Source organism: Accipiter gentilis, chromosome 5 (assembly GCF_929443795.1).
Source record: "Accipiter gentilis chromosome 5, bAccGen1.1, whole genome shotgun sequence".
NCBI classification, from domain to species: Eukaryota; Metazoa; Chordata; class Aves; order Accipitriformes; family Accipitridae; genus Astur; species Astur gentilis.
In genome coordinates, this window is record NC_064884.1 from 19,087,959 (window position 1) to 19,103,032 (window position 15,074).

Genomic DNA, 15,074 nt, shown 5'->3' on the forward strand with positions numbered 1-15,074 from the left:
CCATTAGGGCCCTGATACTGCCGGCCTCGCCGGGGCCGGACTTGGCAACGGAGTTCACCGGGGGCGCGGGCGGCCGCGCATCCCCCGCTAAAACACCCCTCGCCCAACCCCACGCCGCGCAACTTCCGCGGCCCCCCTTGCGCCGCCCGGCCTCCGCGGGTTTTATCCGCCGCCTCGTCGGCCGGGGGCGGGGGGGAGAGGGGCGTAAAAGCCCATTTTTGCGCCTTTTCCCTTCGACGGGGAAAGCTAAGCCCCGCTGCCCGCGCAGCTCCGCGGCTGCGGACGGGTAGCGGCGGCGGGGCTGCGCTCCCCCCTGCCCGGCGAGGAGCCGGGGCACCCCGGGGAGGCCGCCGGGCCCCGCGGCTGGCGCAGCGCCCGCGCAAGCCGGAGAGGCCGGGGCTGAGCCCCGCGGCGGTGCGCGGCCGGTCCCGCGCAGCGGGAGAGGGGCCAGCGCCGGGCGCGCAGTGTCCGCGCTCCTGGCGAAAAAGGGCGGGGGGGGGAGAGGAGGACACGACCCCCTCCCCCTGACAACCCCAAAACTATAGCTTCATTTCTTTAGCTTTCACTTTAATAAAATAATGATTCGTTGGGAAAATGGGGTATAAATCTTCATTTTGGAGGCAATTAAAGTGTTGATTTCATTCGTGCCCCTGAGCGATTCTTGTAATTTGCTCAAATAGCTTTATGTACCCAGCACTCCAGAGCTTTTAGAAACCCATTTTCTAGTTAGACTTGTTGGATTACAATTTTTATTCAACAGCAGCGAGCCGAGCTTCCCTCAGCTGGACCCTCGCTGCAGGGCTCCCCTCGCTTCAAGGCGTTGCGCGGGGCCGCCGGTCCCCCGGAGCATCTTCCCCGGCCCCGGCCCCGGCCCGCCGGGCACCTCCCTGCCGCGCCGCCCTCCGCCCGCCCCGCGAAGCTTTTCCCCTTCGCAGCAAAACTGGGGGCGGGGGACAGGACGGGACGGGACGACGACCACAACCCCCGCAGACGTGCACATAAACCCCTTTTAAAAAGTTCATGCCTTCCTTCAAGCCTGCCTCCCCCTGTCACGGCACTACCAGCAGCCCGATAGCCTTTGGCAGATAGGAGAAAATATTTAAGTTACTGCCCACGCTGCAATGCAACACACCTTTATGTCGGTAATCTATAAAATAACTCCTGGCTGACAGTGCTGGTGATAATGGCAAAGCGGCTGAGGAAACTCCTGTCTGCTTGACTGCGCCTTGCTTGAACAAAAGGAAACCTCCAGAGTCGGGAGCTGATTACTCCTAAGACTGTATTTACAAAGCTGATCGTAAAGAAGAAATAACTTGGGGGTTTTAGTCGGGGAATTTTTGTGTGTGCGTGTGTGCATGGCCGGGGTCCCCTCTCTCACAGCCAAAGCGCTACTGCCCCTCGGTTGAGAGAAAGCAAACCGACCAGGAAAACGCCACAGTTCTACACAACTCGGGGGGAAAAAAAGCCAAATCTCAGCCACTTCCATCATCTAGAAGCTTAATTTAGCTCTGGGCACCTCCTGAATTAGCCCCCAAACGCTCCCATTATAAGGCAAGAATCCCAGCCTAAGCACAGCGGACAGACACAGGAGAAGGGGAGGGCAGAGGGGAAAGCCAGCTTTCCCAAGTCATCCCTATTTCCCACATCGGCTACGGCCGGCATTAAAGGTTTGAACCATCCCAGACAAAAACTGGACACCATCAAAGCCACGCGAGGCTTTGCTGGCTTGGTTTTGGGGTTCGGATATTTTTAATTTTTAAAGAGAGGCGTTGAAAACGTGAAAGATCAAGGAAAATAATTTAAAACCTGGATCCCGTTTTATTTTCTCCGGGTTTTTTTCCTCCTATTAAGTAAAATAAAATGGGCGCGTTTGCAGCAGGCAGGCGTGCACAAAGCAATGTTCACTGAAGTCTAAAAGCGTTCGGCCAAGGAAAACTGACAAGACGGACTAATGAACCGTAGAGACGGGAAGAAAATAGCCAGTATTTGCTAGATTTCAAACCCTCTCTGTCTTCCCCAGACCACCTATCTCGGATTTTATTATTATTTTGGTAAACGGCTCCAGCCCTCCCTTTCCTAAGTCACCAAGAAGCCAGCGACTCAGGGATACCACTTCTATTATTGTAAAGGGTAAATAAAATAAAGACAAAAATTAAAAGCGACAAGAAACAGGTCGAGTTTGCAGGCGATGCTTTTACAAGCTCATCTCGCCAGGTCGAATCCGGGAGCAAGCCTTAATGAAGCAATAATAGCCACATTATTCAAAAATTTTCATTTCGATGGAAATTTATCTAAAAGGGACTTAATCATATGCAAATAATAAAAGGAGGCGTAGTGACCCAGCAAGCGATCTGCATACAAATTTCAGCGTGTGCGGCGTTGGCGAGATCATACCTGATCTGTTAGATTTGCTGATCTTGTTATGTCTTCACTGTCCGATTTTGATCCGCCCTCTCTATCGTCTATGACCAAATCGATAGGCATTTTTCCTTTCAAACAGCTAATATACCGGTGGCAGAAATTGTCACATAATTCGTGTACCTACATTATGACAGAGGTTAAAAAAAAAAAAAAGAAAGAAAGAAAAGAGGAAAAAGAAAAAAGAAGGGGGGGGGGGGGGAAGGAAGAAAATATAATCAGGAATACGTAAGTAAAATTGACAAGTGCAACCAGTCTCCCCCCTTCACCCCTGTGACATCAAAAGTCCTAAATAGGGGAAACACACTGCAATTATCCCCCCGAGACCTCTAGACGCATCCAGAATTAGGAATAACTTTCTTTTCTCGCAAAATAGAGATATCCCAGAAAATTGACAGTGACAAGATGATTCACAGGCTACAACATATTCAACACCCGTGTTAAATTCATCTGCTCCCAGAGCTGTGGCCATTAGAGAGGTGACCTGCATGGGTGACATTTAAGGTAAACTATTTAATTTCATCCAGTTATTTCATCATAAACCCTTTCCAAAGGGGTATGAGGACAGAAAAAGGGATTTAAAAAAAAATAAAAATCCCGGTGCACTGGGCTGAAATACATTATAGGCATCCGTGCCCTGAAATCCCCAGTCGCTCTGATAGACTCGTACCTGAGCCGCCTCTATTAATGGGCAGATTTTAACACATTTTGGGTAGAGTGAGAACAACCTGCCAGTTATGGTTAGATAAAGTGGCTGAGGCTCCCGAGAAACTTTTCAACTATTTAAAAACCTCTCAAAATGTTTATTTTTAGGAGAAAGGGAATTCTCTTCTAGGCCAGCTATCAATGACACGTAAAAAATCCTCAGGAAACCAGAGCGCACTTCCAATTTAATGTGAGCTCAGATGACACCGCCTTCTTAGAAATTAGCATTCCCCCTCCTAAGATTTCTAAAATAGCCAGCAAAACCCCCTGCATTTAGGCTGCAATCTCTTTCTTCTGCTCAGAGGTGTACAATATTCCCAGGAACAAGAGACAGACACAACTATCAACTCTGCTTTGTCTCTGCAAAATGTTACAGGACAATCCGTGCCCTGAGCCTGACCTGCAGATGGCTCTTAAAAAAAAAATAATAAATAAATTCCCCATTCTAACTAACTGCAACCAAAGTCTCTTCCCCAGCATCACCAATAAAAAATAATATTTTTTTTTTTTTAATCACAATTTCAGGGGCTTGGCTAAACCAACCATTTCAAGTCTCATCTGCAGCACCACAGAACTGCAACTATTTATACAAAGCCAGCAAAGTATTACAACGAACACAAGGCCTGGGCGTTTGAGAGCCCGGTTTTAGAGGCTGAAATTGTAATTAAACTGCGAAGAGAAATGGACGCCAAGATTGGTCTTGACACTAATTACCAGAAAGAAAGACATTTATGCAAATTTACCAGAAGCCTGAACTTCAGCAGTACTGACACGGAGGAGGAAAAGAGAGAGAGAGAGAGAGAGGGAGACAAAAATTACCTTCTCTAATTCCAACAGATGAAACCTTAATACTTGTATGGCTTGAATCATCTGCAAAGATACAAACAACACGAGTATTTATCTCATTCCTGGATTTGGGGATATTTCCCACAGCCACCCCTGCCGCACTTTGTAGCTTGACTTTTCTCTAGTAGTAAATAAAAAGTTGTTTTGATTTATGGCAATAACACTAAAACTTAATAGCGGTGGCTTTGTGCACTGTTTAACAAGAAGCGATCTAGAGTTAACCAAAAAAAAAAAAAAAAAAAAAAATCCCTATTGCAACGAAGGAACTAAATTATACGGATCATAAACATTTCTTTAAAAAAACCAACCCTCTAAACACCATTGCTGGCTCCTCGCTTTGCGAAAGCGGGAGCAAGACTCCTACAGCGGAGGCAAAATATTTGTTTATCCTTAAGGAAAAAAAAAAAAAAGAAAGAGAGAAAAGACCTCATTTTCAGTGAGTTAGCGAACGGTGCATCTCCAGCCACAGCAATCCTCTACGTTTCCTATTGAGCTGCTTAAAAGGTGCACGGAAGGGCTGGCTACAGCGTGGATAAATCCACACTCCTCTTGGGCAGGCGAGCTCGCCATCAAGCCTGCAAGCTCCCGTTTCGATGGGGCTTTCTTTATGTATATCCTTATGGGATTTTTTACTTCCACGCAATTACCGCACCGTATTTACTTGTAATTATAAAAATCATCATATAATAATAATTTTTCAAAAAAAATCCACGTGAGAAATTTTCAATTTGGCACCACCAAACCACCTCGCTAGAAGACACAGAAGTTAAAAAAAAATAAAAAATGGGAAGGGAAGGGAGGGTGGTGGGGTGGGGGTGGGGAGAGGAAGAAGTGTTGTTAACTCTTACCAAGTTATCCAGTTCAGGATTAGAGGAAAAGAGGGGTTTCTCTGCTCGGATCTAAATATAAGAAAGGGGAGGAAAGGGGGGGGGGGGGGGAAATAATAAAAAAGATTTGAAATATGGAAGCAGAAAAAGCAGACGTTATTATTTCTTGCTTCATTACACTGTCGGGTCCATTATGTAACCTTTCGTGCAAAGCCCTGACTGCTGGATTTAGTACATCAGCCAAACACTTGAACAAGTGAATCAAATACACCGAAAAATACCTACGGAGCTTCCCCGGCAGAGCCCCGGCCCGGCTCCTGGGAGCCGCGCAGCGAAACTCCCGGCTGGGCACAGACCGCTCCGATTAATTAATTTCTTTAGGGGGGGTGGCAACTGCCGAGATTTCCCGATTTTTAAAATCTTTTTGTTGTTTTTTTTTCTTTTTTTTTTTTTTTTTTTTTTTTTTTTTGCCTCTTGCAGTAAGAGAGGGGGGGAGGGGGAAACGCGCATCTTTATCTCAACAGAGACTTGTTTTTCTCGTTACGGTTTTTTTTCCCTCTTTTTTTTTTTTCTTTTACTGTTTCAACCCGGTTTTGCTGACCTGTTTGGCGAACACTGCTATGTCTTCATTGAAAGACTCAGAGGAGCAAACATCGCCTCCCGCTACCCCGGGCTCCCTGGGTGTGCATGTAGCTAATTCACATTTCTCAAAAATCAGTGCTAAAAGAGGGAACAGGGGGTGTCTGAAAGAAAATACAATAGTCACACACACAGAGGGGGGGGGGCGGAATATCATAACGAAACAAAAAAAAAAAACCAAACACAACAACAGTTAGTCCCGCAGCAGCGTGTGTGGGGAGGGGGGCACCCACCGAGGAGGGCTCCGGCACCCCCCGCCGCCTCCCGCAGCGCCCCGGTCCCGGCCCCTTCCCGCAGCCGGCCGGCCGGCAGCCCTGCATCTCCCCGGCCTTTCGGCGTTATCTGGCCACAGATATTGTTAATACAACCCTAGGACAAGCTAAGAATAAAACCCAAGCCGGTTCCAGCAGCCATTTTGAATTAACTTTCCTTGGCTTTAGGAAAAATACTACTAATAAATTAAAATCTCTGGACCTACACCTCTGCCTTTCATGCTTTTAATTCCCGTTTTCTGCTGGAGGACTTGTTGGGAGCAAAGGGGAAAAAAAACCCAAACCAAAACAAACCACCCAGAAAAGAAGAAACACCCCCCCTCCAAACTCAAAAAATAAAAAGAAAGAGCCCCTAAACGCACCCACCCCCCAACAGCCAGCACCAAACCAGCCGACCCACCGGCCGGCGCTGGCCAGCTGGGCTGCCTGTGCGCTGCCCGCCACCCCGGCCTGGCCCTCCGCCCCCCCCGGAGCCCCGCAGCCCCGACCCGCGGGGGGAACCAGGTGCTTTTGGGCTTTCCCAGCTTTAAAAGCCTCCCCGGGAGAAAGGCTGCGTGTGCGTCTGGCTCCCTCGGCCGTTTAATAATTTAAATAAATAAATAAGCGTGGGCACACACACACACACACACGTATATATGTATATTTATAACAAGGAGTTCATTTTTTTTTTTCCCAGGGCTTCGTACTTTTTTTTTTTTTTTTTTTTTTTTTGGGGGGGGGGGTGGTACCGTACACCGTGGAGTTTTAACCAACCCTACAGATTTCTGACAAACCGATACAGAAACCAAACGACGTGGTTTTTTTTTTTTTAATTCCTCTTCTCCTCACTGTTTGGAGAGCGATTTTAAAAGGTTCTTAAACTTCCTTTCAAACTCAAGACGGGCAGATTCATTTTAAAAGCATCTGCCGTCCAGCGTAACCCATCAGCTCCCTTCGCAACGGCCTAGAAACTGCTTTTGCCAGTTTCTAGTTGCCAGTTGCCGCATTGAGAAGCCAGTTGCCGCACTGAGAAGCATTCAATGCTGTCGGATAAAAAGTTCAAAAAAATTAAAGTTTCCAAAAAGAAAAAAAAAAAGGAACAGAGCGGGGAGAAGCAGCTCTTGAGTTTTCCCCTCCGTAGCTCAAGGAGAGACGAACAAGGTGGAAAGTTAGGCGAAGCGCTCCAAACTCTCCCTGCTCCCAAACTCCGTGCAGAGATTTACCACCCGGCGCAGGTTGTGCCCTGGGAATATTATTTTCCTCCTCTTCCTCCTCCTCCTCCTCCTCCTCCCCGCGGTGCTGCCCACCGCCCCTCCAGCAAGCTCCGGCTCCTATTTTTCCAGAGCCCCCGCGGCCCCCCGTGGCCGGGGGTCCCCAGCCCTCTTTCCCCCCTTTTAAAAAATAATAGTAAAAAAAAAAAGAAGAACACGGCCCCTTTTCCGCGCGGCGCTCCCCATCCCACCCTTCCCCATCCGCTTCCCGCGCAGGGGCAGCCCGGCCCGCACCCCCCCCCCCCCCATCCCGCGCAGGTTGCGCGGGCGCGGAGCCTTACGCGGCACCTACCCGTAGATGGCATCTTTATCTCTCTTGAGGGCGTCGTTGACGGAGGCGCCCATGGCGGGGGGCATGGCGTTGGCGTGGGCGGCGTGCGGGTACTGGTGCGAGTGGAGCGGTGGCCCGTGGTTGAGGTGGTGGACGGGCTGCATGGGGCGGGCGCCGTGGGGGTCCCCGTACATGGTGGTGGGGATGCCCACCCCCTCCATGCCGCCGTAGTGGGGCAGCTCGTCGTACTGCGGGGCAGAGAGAGCAGAGAGGCGTCAGGGGGGGGCGCGCCGGGCGGTGTGTGGGGGGGGGGGGGTGTCTGAGAGCTTGGGGCGGGGGGGGGGGGGGGAGCACCCCCGGTAGCAGCCCCGCTCCCGTGTCCCCCGTCCGTCCCCCCCTCCGCGGGGAGAAGCCCTTTCCCTCCGCCCCGGGGGTGCGCCCGGGCTCCGCGCCGCCGGTTCTCCCCTCCGTGCAGCCGCTGTGCGGGCGCCGGAGCCGGGGAGGCAAACGCCGGCCCGGGCCGGGGAGCAGCAGGGCAGGGCAGGGCAGGGCAGGGCAGGGCAGGGCTGGGCTGGGCTGGGCTGGGCTGGGCTGGGCTGCTCCGGCCCGGCGGCCCGCACGACCCGAAATCCTCCGAGTCTGGGGCGGAGGAGAAATAATAATAACGACAATTAAAAAGGAAAAAAAAAAAAAAGAAGAAGAAGAAAAACCAAATCCCCATCCCCAAACCTGCCAACCCCCCCCCGTGTGAGTGGAAGCGGTTCACGAAGCCCAAGTCTCCCTCCGCTAAACTTTTCCCGCTGATAAGAAGTCAGGTACCCAACCCAGCGAGGATGCAAAAAGTTCAGCAGCGGGGGAGGGAAAAAAAAAAAAAAAGAAAAAAAAGAAGAAAAAAAAAAAGGCGATTTTGGGGGTTTCCAGCAGTTCCACGCGAACGCACTTTTAAAGCCGAAAGGCTGGAAACGTTTGCCCGGGCTCTCGGGATTTTGGGAATGCCTTTTTTTTTTTTTTTTTTTTTTTAAGGGTTTTCTTTGTTAAAGATTAAGGAGCGAAAGCTAACGCGGTTCCCAGGCAGCGGGGGAAACGGCCACTTTTCATCTATTAAAAGCGAAGGTGTGAATAAACACTTTTAAAGATCCCTGACACTTGCTTGGACCGAAAGAGTAAAAGGCAAGTTGTCAGCAGAGGAACTTTCTTTCCCAACCAGCACTCGGAGGGGCGGCAGGCAAATTAAGCAAGAAAACTTCTTTCCAGGGCTCTTCCCCAAATCCTTGCTCACCCGACTCCGGCTGATTTTATTTTTTTTTTCCCACCCCCACAAAACTTCAATTTAGGAGGTAGCTGGGAGGGAAAAAAAAAGGAGACTGCATCCAAAATAGAAACAACAATACACATGGCAGTGCATGCTGCTAACCTCTAATTCCAATTAAAGTGACTTTCTTTTTTAAAAGAGGGGTTTTGGGTTGTTTTTTTTTTGGCCCATTGCACTGCACCTTTTGTGACAGAATATAAAAAAGGGGGGAGGGGGGGGAGAAGGAAGAAAAAAAAGAAAAAAATAAAGTTGTGCTTACTCCTAGCCAGAAGTTATCTTCCGAAAGTGAAGCGGTATATCATCACTAACACAGCAAAATGCTCAGACATGCACACATTCAAATATTTCAAGCACTGGTGACTTTAAAAAAGACATTGATAGGACTAGAGCTACAAAACCAACAAATACAGAGGCTTGGACATATTCACTTACATGCCTGCATGTCATTAATGTATAGAAAGCTTGCCTTTTCCCTGAGAGATACGGGATGGGGAGTAAAAGAATCAAGAAAATATCAATATATACAGGTTTTAAGCCTACAAGTACAACTGATAAATCCTCCCACTCCAGGACACCGCTTTGTGCCCCTGCTCCAAAGAGGGGAGGGGGGGGAAGAAACTTTTTTCGCTGCGTCTCTGTCAGCCACGTTTCAATATTATTTCACATTTGAAAGCCATTTTTTTTTTTTTAATACGTACCCTTTGCGCCATCGGCCTGCTTGCTCCCTTCCTACTTCAACTTCTAATATATCCTCTTTAAGGCCAGTGTGAAAAGAAAGAAATGCAAAGTTCCCCCCCTCACCCCCCCAAAAAATGCAAAAATCCCTTAGCGTCGCCAGCAATGAAAGCAATCGAGTAAAATCTTCGGCTTGCTGGATCTCAGCGAAGCGATACAGTAACTCAGCATTAAAAAAGGAGAAAAAAAAAATTAGAAGAAAAAAAAAATCAACTCTCCCTCCTTCCTTCCTTCTTTTTTTCTTTCTTTCTTTCCTCTCTCCCTCTCCCTCTCCCTCTCTCTCTTACTCTCCCCCTCTCGTTTCCAAGACAGCAGCGGGGCGAAAGCAAATATCCTTTCCCCAAATCAGAGTTGGTTTTTTTTTTTTTTTAAAGTGCCCCTCAAACCCAACTACCAAGTCTCATGGCTTTTTGCCACTCCGGCTGTCAATCACAGGCGAGGTTGTCAAGGTGGTGAATGACTGATGATGATCCGCTGCGTGTGCTCCCACCGCGCAGGACACCTCAAATGTTAATTTTCGAGCGCGCTCACCCCCAAAAAAAAAAAAAAAAAAAAAAAAAAAAAAAAAAAAAAAGAAAAATTTAGAAAAAATAAAAAATTAAAAATCGAGGGAGGAGGAGAAGGAGGAAGAGGAGGGGGAAAAATTAAAAATTAAAAAGGCTCGCTAACGCGCCGGCTCTCCTTTTATTATGGTTATTATGATGATGATGATGATGGGGGCTTTTTTTTCGCTCCTCCTCGGATCGCTCCTAATTCCTCGCCGGCGCCGGCTCGCTCTGCCCCTGCGCGGCCGCCGGGCGAGGCTGGCGGAGGCGGAGGCGGGCCGGGCGCGGGCGCGGGTGCCGGGCGGAGCGCCGCGCCGTGCGGGGCGGGCGCGGGGAGGAAGGGCAGCGGGGAAGGGGGGGGGAGGGGGGGGGAGAGGCGCGGCGCTGCCGCCGCGGGCCGCGCGCTGCCGGGCGTTCGCCGCCGCCGCCGCCGCACCGCCGCGGCGAGCGCAGCGCAGCGCCGGGCTGGAGCAGACTGCGGGAACCCGGAAGTAGTGGTGGCCATAACAGGTCGCGTCTTACACAATGCGCTGGGCGGCAGCAACTCCGCCACCGGCGCAGGGGGGCGCGCCGCCCGCCCCGCGCCCGCGCAGCGCCGCGCCCCCGCCCCGCGCGGGGGGTGCGTGCGTGTGTGCGTGCGGGTGTGTGTGCTGGATACACCGCCCCCTCCCGGCTCTGCCCTCCCCCCCCCCCCAACCGGTGTGTCCACCAGCCCCCCCCCCCCCCCACGGGCGGGCGTGGGGGCGCTCCCGTCCCCTTTGTCTGGCGGCGCCGCCGCCCCGCTCCGCGCCCGCTCCGCGCCGCGCCGCAGCCCGCCCCTCGCTCCCCCGCCTGCCCTCCCCCTCCCCTTCCTTCCCCTCCGCCCCCCCCCCACCCCCCCCGCGGCGGCTCCCCCCGCGGCCGCCGGCCGAGTGAGCTCACCCGGCCCCCGGCCGCCGCCGCCGCGCCGCCGCCGACCAATCAACGCCGCGCCGCCCCGCGCCGCGCCCCCATTGGTCCGGGCGGGAAGCGGAGCTCGGACCGGCGCGCCGCGGGGGGGGCGGCGGGGGCGGGGGGGGGAAGCGCTCCGGGGCGCCCCGCGGCCAGCGGACCCGCTGTCCGGGGGGCGGCCCCGGCGCGCTTTCTCCCCCCCCCCCCCACGCGCTAGGCTCCGCGGCTGCGCTGCCTTGGGCCGGGAGCGCGCCCCCCCCCCCGGCTCCCCCCCTTCCTCGGAGCTGCCGGTGGCCCCCCCTGTCCGCGTTAGCCGGGGGTCCGCTGCCGTCCAAAAGCACAGCCATCCTTTCCCGCGGACCCCCGCGCCGGTTTGGGAACGGAGAGCTCGTCGTGTCCCTTCTTCCCCCGTACCTGACCGGGTGCCGGCGGGGAGAGGTGCCCCGGACCCATCGCATCTCCTGCCCGGGGAGGCGGGGAAGGGGGAGAACCCCCGCCGCCCGGTAGCCCCGTCCAGCGGTCCCGAGTGAGGCTGCTGGGGGGGGGGGGAATAGCGGGGGGTTACTCCGGTACAAACCCCCGAGGCAGGGGCGAAGCTGCTCCGCTACCGGGGCACCGGGGGTGACAGGCAGCGGCGGGCAGCGGCTCGGCCCCCGCCGCCACGTCTCAAACTTGAGGGAAACCCGTTTCGATCCCCCCCCCCCCCCCGCCCCCTTTCCCGCTAGGACCGGCCTTTTATCCCGGCGAGGGAAATAAAGACCTCTCAGGTAAGAGCCATTTTAATACGCTAACCCCCACCCACCCCCGCGTCCGTGGTGGGAGCCGACCCACGGGCGTGGGGGTTGATCTCTCTATTTCTTGACGCAGGGAACGGCGCCCGGTAACGATTCCCCATCTCGCAGGTCCCTTGCAGAGGGAGGCTGCAGCTTAACTCCCAGAGCTGCAGTCTCCTCCGGTCGCCAGCCCTTTTCCCTCCTCCCCCCCCAAAAAAAATTAAGAAAAAAACCCCAACAACCCCAAACCCTAAAAGAAACCCAAACCCTTTTAAGCGTCTCCGCCAGGCCTTTATAAGATTAATGCAGCGCAACCCAGCCTAAAACACTTTTACAGTGTAATTACAGTCTACAAATTGTTTGCCCAAACCTCATTCTGGATAAGGATTTTACAATTAGCAAACAGTTATTACTCTTAGGGCTTGCTGCGAAAAATTGTGCTGCGCGCCTCTCCGCTTGCAATATACCAGTCATAAAGAAAAAAAAAAAAAAAAAAAAAAAGGCAGCAAGCAAGCTTAATCCGGGCAGCAATTAATCATCTATTAAAAGGGAAAAAGTAAACGGACAGTTCCGCGCTATCTCGGCAAACTCCTCCCGAGGCTGACGGGCTGCGCGACGGCAGCGACCCGCGCAGCATCTCGCCCCGCTGCCTTTTTGGGCAAGGCGGCTCTTTTTTTTTTTTTTTTTTTCTCTTTGCCAAAACTTGCTGTTTTGCAGGGATCTACTGACACTTGCCCATCGCACGGTGGAAAGAGCCAGAGGGGAAACAAAATAAAAAAAAGGGGTGGGGGGGAATAAAAAGCGATACAGCGAGGGGGTTCGGTGGGTGCCCGGGCCGGGCAGCGGCCTCGCTGCGGAGCGCGGTGCGCTGCGCGCTGCTGCGCGGCCCCGGCGGCCCCCTAGTCGTCCCCGTCCCCCCCCCCCCTCCGACTTTAAGCCGGGCCTTTCGCGGAGGGGTCCGCCGAGCTGGGGCAAAAAAAGGCGTCTGGGGAGTAAGGGAGCCTCTTCCTCGAGGTGGAATCTGGGTCCATTTGCTTATCGGATAATAAATGAGGCTTTTAATCAGGCTGAATTTCCCAGCTTGAGGAAAGAATTAGTCATACCTAGGAACAATCCAATGTTTTCTAGCTGGCTTCCCTGCCGCCTTCCTAGCAGGGACTGGGGGGGGGGGGGGGGGGGGTGAGAATTAGCATCCAAGTGTGCTCTTTCACCATTAATATTGAAATTTGAAAACTGAAATAGGAACAAGCAGGAGAGACAAACAAACAAGAAACCGCAGAAGAAAGCGTTTGAAAGGCGGCCGAGAGATAATCCAGGAATGCCTCAGATAAGGGGGGGGGGGGGGTGTGTGATACGTGCGGAGATACCCGAAAAGTCAGAGCCTGATGAAACGGTTGAAAGAGAGATGGGGAAAAAACCAAACCAAACCAAAAACCTGTTTAAAGACCTGTTAAAAGGCAGACCCAAGGCGGGGGGGGGGGGGTGGGAAGCGATAATAAAAGGAGGTTAGCGGCAAGGGATTTAAGGGAGCCGATGAAGCGCAGCGCCTGGACTTTCGGGGTTTGTTTACCGGCTCCCGATTCAGAAAACAAAGAGCGGCTGGTCCGGCCGGGGAGTCAGCCCAGGGTCAGCTTGTGCTATCCAGCACTTCCCGGCAAAACAGCCCGGGCCCTGGATGCCGCCGGCAGCCCGGGGCGGGCGATGCCGGACCGGCGCCCCGGCCCGCGGAGCGGCCCGCGGTGCGGGGGCGGGGGCGGTTGGGGAAGGGGGGGGGGCTGCCTGCTCCCCCCCCGACGTTTACAGAAGTTATGGGGGCCTTTTATTAATTAAATGGAAGGCTTCATAAAATATTCCCAATAAAATTTACGGTTGTCTTAAAACTTTCTAAACACCGCTATAAATTTTTTTAATAAAATTAACTGGGAAATGAGTTACTGGCCGGGATTTTTGTCACTTCAACTGCTCCGGCAGCGGTGCCGGCGGAGGGAGGGAAGGCACACTCGCACAAAAGGAGCCTTTCGGGGACAGAAGTTGCGGCGGCTGCCAGGTTTACCCCGTGGTGGCACCTCGGGGTAGCCCGGGCGAGGCAGAGCCGAGCCGAGCCGAGCCGAGCCCCTGCCCGGCGGCCCCTTCCTATTGCACGCTACAATTAGACAATTTCAGCCTAAAATCCCCAGAATAACCCCAGAGCCCGGCAGCACGATAGTGCTGGGTTGGATTGGTTTTGGGGTCTGTTTGTTTGTTTGTTTTTTTCTCACACGATCCAGGCGCCACAAGTTCAGTCGTATTAATTTGGAAGCGCTGCTCCGCTTCGGTGTTTGCAGCGATACCTGCGATACCCGGCTGCCCGCCGCATTTCTTTACTCCCTGCTTATGCCAAGCCCTGTCCCTTTGCTATTCATATTACTATACTTCTCGTTGAATGAAATAATAATAAGAATAACAAAATCGCTGGGTAAAACTCTGGCTGCTTAATTAAAGAAAAAAAAAAAAAAAAAGCTGCTCGACTGTTCTGCATCTGAAGGATTGAGCTGTTGTGCCGTCTACTGGGCGACGGGGAAACTACAGCCAGAAACGCCTTCAAACTTTCTGCGGGAGAAAAGTACAGTTTTCGGTAATTTGAAGGGGCCGGAGGCGCCGAATTTCTCGGTAGAAGAAACAGAAAAGCGACCCCGGACAGAAAAGCAGTAGACGCAATTATTATTTCCTTCGGCTACACCTGTATAATTGTATAAAAACTCCACTTTTAAGCGCTCGGGATTTTATTGATTGCAGAGCGCGAAGCAACCAGCTGCATTAAGCGGGGATATGGTAAAGATGGTTTGAGGTCACCCGTGGGAGGCGGTTGGACATTAGCTAAATATGTAGGAGAGAGAAAAAAAAAAAAAAAAAAAAAAGAAGGGTTAAATACTTGCGAATGGTTTAAAAAGTTCTCCTCGGCCACCAGCCGGCTGCAGCCCGTGGGGCTGAGGGAGCGCTCCCAGCCCGGGCAGCTCCAGCCCCCGAGGATGCTCTCGGATGGGAGCAAAGGCAATCGGTTCGATGCCTCGATAGCAGCCACGCTTTGGTGGGGCGGCAGGAGGGGGGGGGTTGCGCCAGCACAGCGTTAGTTTCGGCGGAGACGAAGCACGCACGTTGCCGTTTTAAGTTCCCGAGCCTTTGCCCGTGCCCGAGCCGCGGATGCTCCGCAGGCAGATGCAGCCAAGCTGGGTAATTCCCCTCTCCTCTCTCCCTGCCCGCTTGGCTCTCCGCTCCGTGGTACCTGGGATGCTCTCCTCAAAAACCCCAATCTTCAAGAAGAGATGCAAGAAAAAAGAAGTTTGTTTGTTTGTTTGTTTTTGTTTAACACTCCCCACCTTTAAGAAAAAAACAACACCAGCCTTGACTTTTGCGAGGCGAGAGGCGCAGAGGGGCTGTGAAATGCAAAGCTTTTGTCGTATTTACAGAGAGTGTCAGCAGCCGACTGTACGTGTAGATAAAAATCTAGCAGTCTACGTGAGCTCAAAGGAGTTTTTAAAAGCAAAAATCTCTAAGCGCCTATTCTCAATCCA

At 52.7% G+C, this 15,074-nt stretch overlaps 1 protein-coding gene across 7 annotated transcripts in view; it reads right to left on the reverse strand.

The window, feature by feature from the left end:
- MEIS1 (Meis homeobox 1) overlaps positions 1-11,309 on the reverse strand; it is a 110,683-nt gene extending 99,374 nt beyond the window's left edge. For 3 of the 7 annotated variants that reach the window (XM_049799450.1, XM_049799455.1, XM_049799454.1), the window contains exons 1-6: positions 11,165-11,290; positions 7,250-7,476; positions 5,398-5,539; positions 4,818-4,868; positions 3,943-3,993; positions 2,395-2,541 (exon numbers count right to left, since the gene is read on the reverse strand). In XM_049799450.1, the coding sequence (XP_049655407.1) occupies positions 2,395-2,541; positions 3,943-3,993; positions 4,818-4,868; positions 5,398-5,539; positions 7,250-7,476; positions 11,165-11,203 (657 nt within the window). In that variant the 5' untranslated portion in view covers positions 11,204-11,290. Of the gene's footprint in view, positions 1-2,394; positions 2,542-3,942; positions 3,994-4,817; positions 4,869-5,397; positions 5,540-7,249; positions 7,477-9,238; positions 10,121-10,741; positions 10,784-11,164 lie in introns of those variants that run through there. The other 4 variants (XM_049799451.1, XM_049799453.1, XM_049799452.1 and 1 more) reach the window with 4 other exon arrangements.
- Positions 11,310-15,074: the final 3,765 nt, after the last annotated feature.